Source organism: Sinocyclocheilus rhinocerous, unplaced genomic scaffold (genome assembly GCF_001515625.1).
Source record: "Sinocyclocheilus rhinocerous isolate Xijiao unplaced genomic scaffold, SAMN03320098_v1.1 scaffold1228, whole genome shotgun sequence".
In the NCBI taxonomy this organism is placed as follows: domain Eukaryota; kingdom Metazoa; phylum Chordata; class Actinopteri; order Cypriniformes; family Cyprinidae; genus Sinocyclocheilus; species Sinocyclocheilus rhinocerous.
In genome coordinates this window covers 33,667-47,000 of record NW_015648500.1, presented here as the reverse complement: position 1 = coordinate 47,000, position 13,334 = coordinate 33,667, and the positions used below count along the sequence as shown (strand labels likewise).

The 13,334-nt window shown below is 36.7% G+C and overlaps 1 protein-coding gene across 1 annotated transcript; it reads right to left on the bottom strand.

Moving 5' to 3' along the window:
- Positions 1-288: 288 nt before the first annotated feature.
- LOC107709731 (fermitin family homolog 2-like) lies at positions 289-1,096 on the bottom strand. Its single transcript, XM_016514325.1, has 2 exons — positions 541-1,096; positions 289-457 (listed from the first exon to the last, which is right to left on the bottom strand). Exons 1-2 carry the CDS (start codon positions 780-782, stop codon positions 304-306), a joined length of 396 nt encoding a protein of 131 aa, XP_016369811.1. The 5' UTR covers positions 783-1,096; the 3' UTR covers positions 289-303.
- Positions 1,097-13,334: the final 12,238 nt, after the last annotated feature.

Genomic DNA, 13,334 nt, shown 5'->3' with positions numbered 1-13,334 from the left:
TGTGCTGAGTATTTATGTGTTTTTAGACTAAATCACAGCAGCGTCCATCTGTGAGGAATGTAGGCTGTCAATCAAACACAACTATTAGCCAATCACAGCAGTGGGCGTTTACTTCTGAGTCTACAATCCGCCACACTGATTCAAACAGAGCGTTTCTATGAGGGGGTCAAAGCAGGACAGAAAATAGCCTATTACTTCTAAATTATGATGCTTTTTGATGTAAAAATCAAAGAACAGTGCAAAATAAAAAAAGGCAGTTCATGACCCCTTTAAGAGCTTGTGTGTGATTCTGTAATGTCCTATTCAGCATTGTGTGCATATGATTATATGTGATAAGGTGCAAAACACACTGACCTTTGGGTTGAGGTCAAAGAAGCTGTGGTACTTGAACCGGAGCAGAAGGACCTCGTTCTCCTTCACATCCTGCTCCATCAGTGATCTGGAGGAGTCCAGCCACCTTCACAAAGACATTCAGAGGAATATGAGTGCAAACCTTCCTGAATCACTGAGTCTTCACACACCAGATCTGTCCCAGCTTACCCCTGGTTGATCTTGGCCTTGTCCAGGAGGGACTGTGGTTTGTACATCTTGACCAGAATGTCGGGTGAGGAGATGGGCTGGCTGACAGCGAGGATGCTGGGATTGCCTTCTGACAGCGGACTGTCTCCAAACCACGCTGTGGTGGGGGACAGAGGGCTGCCGTCCCGAGAGTCATAGGTAGGTGTCATGGTCTTGCTGTAAAGTCCAGGACTAGAATAGATGCTTCCTGAAATGAGAGGCATCTGTCAGTAACCACCCAAAACAGCCGTCAAACCCATTCACACGACAAGCCGGATGGAGGGCTGGGCGGAATGACGTTTATTTTAATGTTTCATCCAGTAGAGAGTGATTTAGGTTTTGTAACCATGGTGTAGCTGTAGGTTGTTTGTGCCTTTCAAGCAAAAGAGCAATTTGGCGTATTTATAAAGAAATCAACAGTCAGAGGGGTGTGCTTATACTGTCTTACATATTTACAGCCGCTTGCCATTTTGATTTTTTTTTTTTTTCAACTTAGGTTCATAATTTTTTGGGTTTTCTTCCATTAAACTATAAAAAGATTCAATATAGATTATAATATTACACAAAATTAAATACACTGCCTGTTTAGCCCCGCCCACCTATTCTACATCACTGCCTGTTTAGCCCCACCCACCTATTCTCGCACATAGTGTTTTTACCGACAGTAATGTCGCAACACACAAGTGTGAGTAACTATTTTTATTACGTGATCACTATTGCTTTGTCTGTTATTACAGATAATTTCACATGTGCTGAGTATTTATGTGTTTTTAGACTAAATCACAGCAGCGTCCATCTGTGAGGAATGTAGGCTGTCAATCAAACACAACTATTAGCCAATCACAGCAGTGGGCGTTTACTTCTGAGTCTACAATCCTTCACGACTGTTCAAACAGAGCGTTCTGATGAGGGGGTTAAAACAGGACAGAAATAGCTTACGTTTTTTAATGTAAAAATCTTGATAACATTATAAGTGGACTTCAGAGAACAGTACAAAATAAAAAAAACAAAGGCAGTTCATGACCCCTTTAAATTGGTTGTGTGACTGGAGTAACGGCTGATGAAAATTCAGCTTTGCATTACAGAAATAATTTACTTTTAAAAGTATATAAAATAGAAAGCTGTCATTTTAAACTGTATGTATATATATATATATATTAGTTCAAGAGCAGAATTTATCGAAGTGTCCTGAATATAAAAGCACTACTGTAGAGAAAACATGCATTTGTTTTGTGTGACAACATGAAGGGTCAGTTTTAATATGATTATCTGAGACTTTAAATCATTTTAAACACTCTTTTACATACCTCCACCACGTAGACGAAGAACTGCATGAATAGTAGATTCGTTTAGTATGCCATAAGAGCCAAGTGTACGACCCTCCTTCAGTTGTCTGCCCTCGAAGATAAATCTGAGGTCCACTATGAAAAACAACAACAGCAGCTGCATAAGAAACAGCAAACATTAATGTATCAACCTCATTAAGAGGTGAAGATGTATCAAGAGGGTTTTCTGTGATTAGCATAATTTTACTACAAATATAATGGTTAAAATATGGTCACTGTAGTAAAATAACAGTTAATTTTTGTAAGGGTAAATCCAACAGATGTTATTTGCAAACTTTTATTTGTTCCTGCTGGTGGAATAACCTGCTCAACTCAATCTGAGCAGCAGAGTCCTTAATCATCTTCAAGAAGCGGCTAAAAACACATCTCTTCCATCTTCATTTGACCCTCTACTAGTGCGTTTTTGAAATGAAAACGATCCTCGTCTACACTGGCGGTTTCACTGCGTTTCAGAGACGATCGCCGTCCATACTCAACCAGACACGCATGTCTCATGACCATTTATAATGAGCACGATGTAGGGTTGCCAACTTTTAAGTCCAGCTTGCAGTGAGATTTTTTTTGGGGCGCTGGGGGGGATTTTGATCTCGATTCAATATCAATTCATATGTATATAGTGTACATATAAGGGGGTAAAAATATTTGTTGAATGCAGTTAAATGCCCTTTTTAGCAGAATTCTAAACTTTTCTTGGGTTAAATTCAGTATTTGCTTGCATTCGATAATATTCACTTGTGTGTACTTATACAAGTATCATTAAAAATTAAAAAAGGAAGTAACATATTCACTTTTTAAAATTCACATTTGTGACCCTGGAGCACAAAAGCAGTCTTAAGTCGCTGGGGTATATTTGTAGCAATAGCCAAAAATACATTGTATGGGTCAAAATTATTGATTTTTCTTTTATGCCAAAAATCATTAGGATATTAAGTAAAGATCATGTTCCATGAAGACATTTTGTAAATGTCCTACCGTAAATATATCAAAACTTAATTTTTGATTAGTAATATGCATTGCTAAGAACTTCATTTGGACAACTTTAAAGACGATTTTCTCAATATTTAGATTTTTTTGCACCCTCAGATTCCAGATTTTCAAATATTGTCCTATCATAACAAACCATACATCAATGGAGAGCTTTCAGAAGATGTATAAATCTCAATTTCACAATGACTGGTTTTGTGGTCCAGGGTCACATACTGTATATGAACGATCATTTGAAGCATATTGTATGTTTTATAAACAGTGAAATAAGCATGTATTTGACCGAAATTCCGGAATTGTCAGCAAACTGATTCTATCTAGCGCGATGAATGTTTATATGATTGTCAACCAATGGGATGCTACATTTTATTCTTTCCACCCTCTCTGCATAATCCCTCTGCAAAGCCACGCCTCCCTCAAAACACACAAACGCTCTCCGGCAGACCTGAAACTAACCTGTGATACGATGAGAGACCACACTGTTGGAGGAATGAATGCAACACTGTCAGATTACCTCATGCCTCATTCACCAGTGAGAAAACATTACAGTACAAAGCGCATAATATGCGTTTCATTCTAGCTGGAACGCGCTGATGACGTCATGTCTGCTCAAACAGGGTGCGCAGAGGTATGCAAATACATATTTGACAAGCAGGCTGGACAGCCTATCCTAATGTTCGGACCGAACAGTTTGATTGGACGAACATTTTATGGTCCTACGCTTTCTGCAGACGATATAAATTCATAAAAATATATTTATACGACTTAACTTAGTGTTTGTCATAACACAAGCATGGCGTGAGATTTACACGAGACAGAGCCTGAAAGCGTGTGTCTCACGTCAAATGCGTGAGAGTCAGCAACTCTGCATGATGCTATTGTTAACTCGGTCGTCAAGGAAAAGCAGAGCGAATGTGGACAGCCACATCCTTTACGAAAGTTTCAGTTTCGGTCTGTTTACACTGAAATGCACCCCGGAGTTTTCGGAGTAGTGTAAACGACAGGCGTAGCAAAACTCATGCATTTAAAACGAAAATGCACTAGTGTAAATGTAGCCTAACACTAGAACTCTATATTCTATTTCTATTCTATCTTGTTTTCTTTTTACTTAAAAAATTACCCTCTAACACTAGCGTTCTCTATTCTTTTTCTACTCGTTTTCTTTATATTTATTGTACAAAAATAATAACTTGATCCTCTAACACTAGCTCTATCTATACTTCTATTCTATCTATACTTTTTATTTTATTAAAAAAAACGGGACTTGTCACAACGCTATAGGCTATATTGTTGCTCTTTTGTTGGTTTTGATTGCTTCTATTGTCCTCATCTCTAAGTCGCTTTGGATAAAAGCGTCTGCTAAATGACTAAATGTAAATGTTCAGTGCCTGTTTTTAAATGAATTATACAATACGTGACAAATTAACCGTAGAAACTGAACACTTAAGTGTTTGACTCACATTTGTCTTCAGGACAGAATCTTCTTCTGAACTCTTCAACAGTCATGTTCTTCAGTTCCTCCTCTGAATCTACACTTACTGCTCTTGTTGTTCCGTCCAGCTCTTTAATAAAAATGTAGTAACTCATTTTGCATGTGCAAATTTAATGCAGAATTTAAAATTAGTTTAAAATGAACAATGCGCTGCTGTTTAGTTTTACTTTCACTGTAACATTTGCCCAGATATAGTCTCCGCCCACGTTTTCCAGCCAGAAGTGTTTTTCTTTGTTTTTATGTACAAGCTACGTGTGTGTGTGTGTGTGTGTGTGTGTGTGTGTGTGTGTTATTATAATCTTCAATAACAATACAGTTTATAGTGTTATATTAAATATGCCTAGAGTTACGCTACATTTCATTGTCATAACATTATGCTTAAAGGAATAGTTCACCCAAAAATGAAAATTTTGTCATTAATTACTCAAAATCCAAATCCATAAAACTTTCATTCATCTTCGGAACACAAATTAAGATATTTTTGATGAAATCTGAGAGCTCTCTGATCCTCCAAAGACAGCAAAGTAATTACCACAATCAAGGTCCAGAAACGCAGTATGGATATCGTTAAAACAGTCCATGTGACATCAGGGGTTCAACCATAATTTTATGAAGCTACGAGAATACTTTTTGTGTGCAAAGAAAACAAAAATAACAACTTTATTCAAGTCTCTGCGTCACCCTGGCACCATTTTGGAGAGTATCACAATTTTTGCGACTGACACCCAAATAGAAAGTCCAAAAAAAAAGAGCTAAAGCATTGACCATTAGGACAATAATTAAGGAGTTCCAATCAACAGGAAATGTTACAAATCTGCCATCAGTATATTGTCTGTGTCTATTGTCTTAATGAAACATGAGGAAGATAGTTTGAGTGACCAAAGACTCTCCAAGGATCACAGCTGGAGAATTGCAGAACATAGTTGAGTCTTGGGCTCAGAAAGTTTATAATGGGCCGTGGATGGATCTTCAAACAGAACAATGATCCAAAAGGACCACAAAAATGGGTCACTGAGCACAAAACGAAGGTTCTGTCATGGCCGCCCCAGTTCCTGACCTGAACCCTACAGAAAACTGAAGAGGAGAGAATTTATCATGAATCTGAAGGATCTGGAGTGATTTATAGGAAGGAAGGCTCTCCAAACTCTTCAGCCAATAATAGGAGGAAACTCCTAAGAGCTGTAAATGAGGTTGCAAAAAGCATTGAATAAAAGGGTGCCATTAATTGTAGCCAGTGTGTACTAGAGAAAAACTTTTTTTTAATAATGAGATTTCCCTTCCATTTTACTTTAACGCGTTTTCTTTTATTTTTATAAAAGATCAAAATGATTAACAGTGCAGATGCATTCTCACAGGCTTCTTTGTTCAAGGGTGCCAATAATTTTGATATATAAAGACTGGAAACACAATGTTGATCTGAAGTTAAACCTGCCTCCTGGTAGGTTTAATTTAAGCCTTAATTTAGTCCTGAAGTAGCTCTAGTCTTCCTCCATGAATTCAGTTTATTAAATTCTGGACTAGACTGAGTCTAAGACTATTTAGAACCATGACAGAGAAAGCAGATTTCTGTTCATCTGGTTTCAAGGGCCATTTTAGTCTAGGACTAGGCTTAAGCTCTGTCTGTGAAACTTCCCCTATGTGTATGTGCATAAATGTAGACATTAAATACCAATAATCACATTCAATGCATGTTTATTCACAGTGTGAATGCTTCTGTGCTGATGCTGTAGTTCAGTATATTGATGATCAAATGATGCATGAGCATTCTGAATTTATAGCATGCTTGGCATGTTAATGTTAGCTACTTAAAGGAGTTGGAGATTTTGTACATTTGTTTGCAGATGCGGATCATTGTCTGAGGAAGCGCTCATTCTATGCACCACGTGTATCAGTTTAGTAAATTCTAATGTCCTGTGTTGTATTTCATTATTATTGTAAATTATTTTTATTATAAGCCCTCTTTCAGACCACAAACGATGTGCTCAAGCCTCGAGTGAAATACTGTGGAATATATGGTGGTGAAAATAAAGGGTCAAAACAACTTTCAAGTGTTTCTTCTATTAGTTGAAGCTTAACCAGTTTTCTACAAATATATTTATAAGTTTCATCAGTGATGCACTGAACTAATTAATACTGTAACATGCTTTAAACCTCCTCTGTGAATTCAGTGTGAGTCTAATGCATTTACATGTTCAGAGTTAATTTCTCCATAGATTCAGTGCAGCATATTCCTTTAGCACATTCTTCATCATCTTCATCTTCAACCTCATAATCATCATCATAATCATCATCATCATCTTCAGGGTCATATGCACATTGTGTACCTTGTACTTCATCATCTTCATCTTCAGGCTCATAATAATTATCATCTTGAGGCTCATATGGAAATAGTTCTGTGAGAGAACAGAACAACAAAAGATCTGTCAGAAGCTGAATGATTTTTGCTGCCATAAATATGTCTATCAGTTCCTTTAAAGGGGTCATATAATGCTGCTAAAAAGAACATTATGTTGTGTATTTGGTGTAATGAAATGTATTTATGCGGTTTAAGGTTAAAAACACATTATTTTCCACATACTGTACATTATTGTTTCTCCTCTATGCCCCGCCTTTTTGAAACACGTCGATTTGTACAAAGCTCATCGTTCTGAAAAAGCGAGGTGTGCGACATGGCGGCGGCAACAATACTACAGCGAGAATAAAAGTTACGCTTTCTTTCTTTGCGTGAACATTTGGGTGGTGTTATGCAAATCTTCCCACATCGTGACGTAGCTATGTGGGGGCGTGTTCGAACGAGCCGTTTTAGGTAGGTGTGGTTAACTCTTAACTTTTATAAAGAATATCTCTTTGGATTTGAGACTTTAGTCTTTGCAACTTTACAGATCTTCTTTATGCACCAAGAGCTTGTAACACTCTAAAGAGAAAGGAAAAATTGAAATCGCATCATATGACCCCTTTAAAGGGCAGATCTAATGCTATTTCATGCATTCTGAGTTATTTACACTATTAAAGAGTTGGATTCTCATGCTAAACATGACCAAAGTCTCAAAAAAAAAAAACAGTTGGACATATGACGGAGTATTTTTGTGCCAAAGACACTCCTTCAGGGTTTGTATAATTTCTGGAAAGTGTTTTTATTTATTTATTTTTTTTTTTTTAGTATGGCCCTGTATGACATAATAAAGAGCGGAATACAAACTGTGACATTTCAAAAAGCTTTTGAACCTTTAAACTGTTTTTGCTCACTGGGCAAATATACAGTGAATATCTAGAGAATATGGTGTCATATTATCACTAGAACAAAAAAATTTGGACTTTTGACTCAAAACTAGTCACTGAGATACAGACCTTGTGCCAAACTCTCAAAGTCTCCTCTAAAATGATGGGTCTGTTAGTTTTGGATTATAAAGAGATGCTTTAATTAGTTTCAAATACTGTAGTAATACACATCTCCACTGGGGCATTGTACTGGGTTTAATACAAATCAAGTATTTGGCATTCAGAGTTTGACAGTGAATGAAGTAAATTAGATTAATATTATACTGCAGCTGATCTCAAGAGTTAGAAGACAGTTACTGTGAATTCACCTGTGTATTCACCGTCACATGAATGTAGCTCTGAGAGAGATTCTGTGGAACAGAGCAAGAAATGATCCGTCAGAAGCTGTAAGATTTGTTTTCTTAAATTAGTGTCTGTTAGACACAGACCAAGAAAAAAAATAAAGTAAACTGATATCATGTAATCTATCTATGAATACACTCACACACACACACACGCACGCACGCACACACGCACGCACGCACGCACACACACACACACACACGTTGTGTTTCCATGTTTTATGGGGACATTCCATAGGCGTAATGGTTTTTATACTGTACAGACTGTATATTCTATTGCCCTACACCAACCCTACCCCTAAACCTACCCCTCACAGGAAACTTTGTGCTATTTCAGATTTTCAATACACTCCATTCTGTGTGATTTATAAGCGTTTTGAAAAGTGGGGACATGGGGTAATGTCCTGAAAAGTCACCTTCTCCTTGTAATACCTATGCCATACCTTTGTCATTATACAAATTTATGTCCTCATTTGTCACCAAAACGCGCGCACACACACACACACACACACACACACAGACACTCACACTCTCACACACACACACACACACACACTAACTCACACAGACACACACACACACACACACAAGATATGTTTTCATGTTAATGTTTTAAGGAAAATGTGCTATTGCCAGCTATTTTCTGTTTATTTTGATAAATACAAGTATTTAATATGGCTTTACTGAAGTAACAATGAATACATTGTATTATATGATTCATATATTTTGAAATATGACTGTTTCATTATAAATATGGTGATTATCTCTTATATTAACCTTTTTAATCCAACCAACAAGTCAACAAGTTAAAAAGTCATCCAGCTATAAATTACTATCGTGTTAATTATTGTGCGTTTAGCCACAGCAAGGGCACCTTTTTACCACAAACACCATACTTTTTCTTCAGTTATTAAAACGGTTTAATTACCTTGAACAAAACTGAAAATCAAGGATAAACGGTTTGGAGAATGGATGCTAGAGTGAAAAAAACAATATAAATTCTAATGGTTTCCACTACAAATACCATTACACACATTACAAACCATCAACTTTTAACCATTAAAACATGGTTTTCTGATGTGTGTTTTGAAACATATTTCATTAGGATTTATTGGTTTTAACAAGCCACCAGTAAAAGGCGACCAATTACCAGTAGAGTCCCACAGGCACCATTACAGTTTCCAGTAAAACCAGTACAAGTCCCATTATAACCAGTAAAACCAGTACAAATTCTGTGATGATATCTATTGTTTTCATGCCATCTAGCGGTTTAGAGGAGAATAACATCAAATGTGGAGTAATATCGCTTTTATTATTCCCACTACTTTCTCTTTTCTCTTCTACTTTGCTTCTCTTTTCTGCCCCAAAAAAGGAAAAAATGCCAAAAATAAATCTTAAAGAAACAGAACTCTGAAGTGTTTGACTTACAGTCGTCGTCTTCGGGAAAGAGTTTTCTCTTTAACTCCTCAACTGTGGTGTTCATCCTAGTTCACCACAGAAACCTTTGTTTTAGTCCTCTTCAGTGGATCTACAAAACAGACCTGGAAACTCATTCTGAATGCGCTCGAAACTTCACAGAAGCAATTTACGATTTAAAGTGAATTTCGATGAGATCCTGCAGATGTGCGCACAATTATGATGCTGTTTTTAGCTTCACTTTCACTGTTTGGAAAACATACATTACAAACTCTTCCAAAATGGACTCTTTTCACATTTCCGGGGTTCATAGTTGCATAAACTTCTATAGTGATGAAGAGAAACTAAGAAATTTTTTGTTATTCCCATTTGATCCAACAGAGAAAGAAAGAAAACAAAACCCACAGAAGCTTTTCAATGACTTCATTAAAGAGGGGGAAAAATATCAAGATAACTTCACAGAAGCAATTTACGATTTAAAGTGAATTTCGATGAGATCCTGCAGATGTGCGCACAATTATGATGCTGTTTTTAGCTTCACTTTCACTGTTTGGAAAACATACATTACAAACTCTTCCAAAATGGACTCTTTTCACATTTCCGGGGTTCATAGTTGCATAAACTTCTATAGTGATGAAGAGAAACTAAGACATTTTTTGTTATTCCCATTTGATCCAACAGAGAAAGAAAGAAAAAAAAACCCCACAGAAGCTTTTCAATGACTTCATTAAAGAGGGGGAAAAATATCAAGAGACTGATTACTTTGGTCAAAAAAGATAAAATTGTCAAATTTTCTACCAAATTTTGAGCACCTTTAAAGGGATAGTTCACCCATAATTGAACATTTGCTGATAATGTGCTCACCCACAGAAGCTTTTCAATGACTTCATTAAAGAGGGGGAAAAATATCAAGATACTGATTACTTTGGTCAAAAAAGATAAAATTGTCAAATTTTCTACCAAATTTTGAGCACCTTTAAAGGGATAGTTCACCCATAATTGAGCATTTGCTGATAATGTGCTCATCCTCAGGTCATCCCAGATCAGGATGAGTTTGTTTCTAGATCAGATTTGGAGAAATGTAGCACTGCATCAGTGTCTCAGCAATGGATGCTCTGCAGTGAATGGGTGCCGTCAGAATGAGAGTCCAAACAGCTGATAAAAACATCACAAGTAATCCACAGCACTCCAGTCCATCAGTTAACATCTGGAGAAGACAAAAGCTGAAACAAACCCATCAGTTTGAAGAAACTAATCACCAGTTTTGAGGTTACTGAGATAATGTCAAAACAAATTGGAAGTTAGCAAAATGGATGAAATCACTCATACAACAAATGTAAAGCCATTTAGCCATTGAAAAGACAAATTAAAAATATTCAGGTGCATGTGCAGTTTAATAAATGTAAGCAAAAGAATGGGCTATGTACAATATTTGCATATACGAATGTGCATAAACATACAGGAAAATGCAAAGTATGTCAAAACCAAACGCCATTATGCATTTATTTGTGGGAGCTTTTTTACATTAAGAGGCATCAGAAGATAAAATGTGATAGTAAACATTATGGTAGTAAATGTGAATGCTGTAACACTTATCACTGTATGACTATATTTATCATATAATGTCATATAATGCATTTAACTACATTATGCAACATGATTTATCAGATTCTGGGTCAGTCTGCTGCATTGGAGCCAATCTGTCCATAGACTGAGTTTTGGAAACTCCTTTATTTCTATCTCTAGGTGAAAGTGATCCTGTGAGAGGTGATGAGGAACACAACAACACAAGATCTGTCATTGTGTAAAGGACCAGTGGTATACAAAAGCAAACAACCATTTGTAGACTTTTGACTCTATAAATGATAGAGAAATGCAACATGATTTATCAGATTCTGGGTCAGTCTGCTGCATTGGAGCCAATCTGTCCATAGACTGAGTTTTGGAAACTCCTTTATTTCTATCTCTAGGTGAAAGTGATCCTGTGAGAGGTGATGAGGAACACAACAACAAAAGATCTGTCATTGTGTAAAGGACCAGTGGTATACAAACAACACAGTCTCACTCCCTACTCGTCAAATGTCTGACGCATGGTCAAGGGACCCTGGCGTCACTTTTTAACGCACTGGGTATACCTTTGGCGTCATTTTTCAACGTGCAGGGTAGTCCGATAGACTTCTATAGAACTCAACAGCGTTGAAATTTGACGTCTTGGGTCAGCACACCGCAACCCGTTGTCTGCCTTGTATGGGTCGAGACTACAATAAATAAAAATAAAAAGGAATAGGCTACAAAAAATGATCTATGCCAGGGCGAGTCAAATGGCGGACCCCAGATCATTTTTATCTGGCCCTCCAACTGGTTTTTGATGTTTAAAAACCCTCGCAATCTGATATCAAAGTGCCCTCTGCGCAAAGGTTTAGCGCGTTCATCAGCGGTGAGTTTAACAACACTCAACTGCAGGTAAAACGGCATTCAGAGGTGAGTTTGACCAAAGCAACGCTCAACTGCAGGTAAAACGGCATTAAAAGGTGAGTTTAACAACGCTCCAAGGCGCGTGCAAGTAAGCAGTTTAAGCGTTTTCTTATCATAGGTAGGACACTGCTTTAACTATAGCATGCTGGATAACGTATTTTTATCGGAGGTTTGTTGATTTTAATATATATATATAATATGCTACGATTGTGTTCAATTAATCTTTTTTTTTATTTTTATTAAATCCTCTAAATTAATAACGCTGACGTCACCGTATGGGCGATCCCAAGGTACATTGCGATTTTCCACTCGGTAAGTAGAAGGCTTAATTAATAGAGATGGACACAAGTAATCCACAGCACTCCAGTCCATCAGTTAACATCTGGAGAAGACAAAAGCTGAAACAAACCCATCAGTTTGAAGAAACTAATCACCAGTTTTGAGGTTACTGAGATAATGTCAAAACAAATTGGAAGTTAGCAAAATGGATGAAATCACTCATACAACAAATGTAAAGCCATTTAGCCATTGAAAAGACAAATTAAAAATATTCAGGTGCATGTGCAGTTTAATAAATGTAAGCAAAAGAATGGGCTATGTACAATATTTGCATATACGAATGTGCATAAACATACAGGAAAATGCAAAGTATGTCAAAACCAAACGCCATTATGCATTTATTTGTGGGAGCTTTTTTACATTAAGAGGCATCAGAAGATAAAATGTGATAGTAAACATTATGGTAGTAAATGTGAATGCTGTAACACTTATCACTGTATGACTATATTTATCATATAATGTCATATAATGCATTTAACTACATTATGCAACATGATTTATCAGATTCTGGGTCAGTCTGCTGCATTGGAGCCAATCTGTCCATAGACTGAGTTTTGGAAACTCCTTTATTTCTATCTCTAGAAGTAAGTGATCCTGTGAGAGGTGATGAGGAACACAACAACACAAGATCTGTCATTGTGTAAAGGACCAGTGGTATACAAAAGCAAACAACCATTTGTAGACTTTTGACTCTATAAATGATAGAGAAAATCTAAAATAAACAGTCAGTTAGTTTTAGACTGTAAAGAGAAGCTTTAGGTCATTTGACATACCAGAGAGAAACTCAGAACTAGGGCATCTTTCACTGCTGCGAATAACAGTCTTGTGTTTAATGCCATAGAAACCAAGTGTGCGATTATTCTCCAATCGCTGGCCTGTGTAGAAAAGTTCAGGAGTAACAACTATAAAAGAAACACAAATGTATCAACTTGACACAGAGAGATGAAGTTTTCCTCATTAAGACATGGCTTGTTTTTTCTTTGCAAACATCTTAGTCTCCGTTCAATCTACAGTCAAATGATAATACAGATTATCCTCATGTTTAATGGTATTCTTCAATGAATATTTTTCTTTTTAACTCTTCAAATATAGTGTTCTTGAATT

What these genes read in the sequence shown, in the direction of transcription:
- LOC107709731 (XM_016514325.1), bottom strand. Translation starts at nt 782, where the DNA reads ATGCCTCTCATTTCAGGAAGCATCTATTCTAGTCCTGGACTTTACAGC. An exon ending in AAGGCCAAGATCAACCAGGG is followed by an intron (nt 458 to 540) that starts GTAAGCTGGGAC and finishes GTCTTTGTGAAG; the next exon opens with GTGGCTGGACTCCTCCAGAT.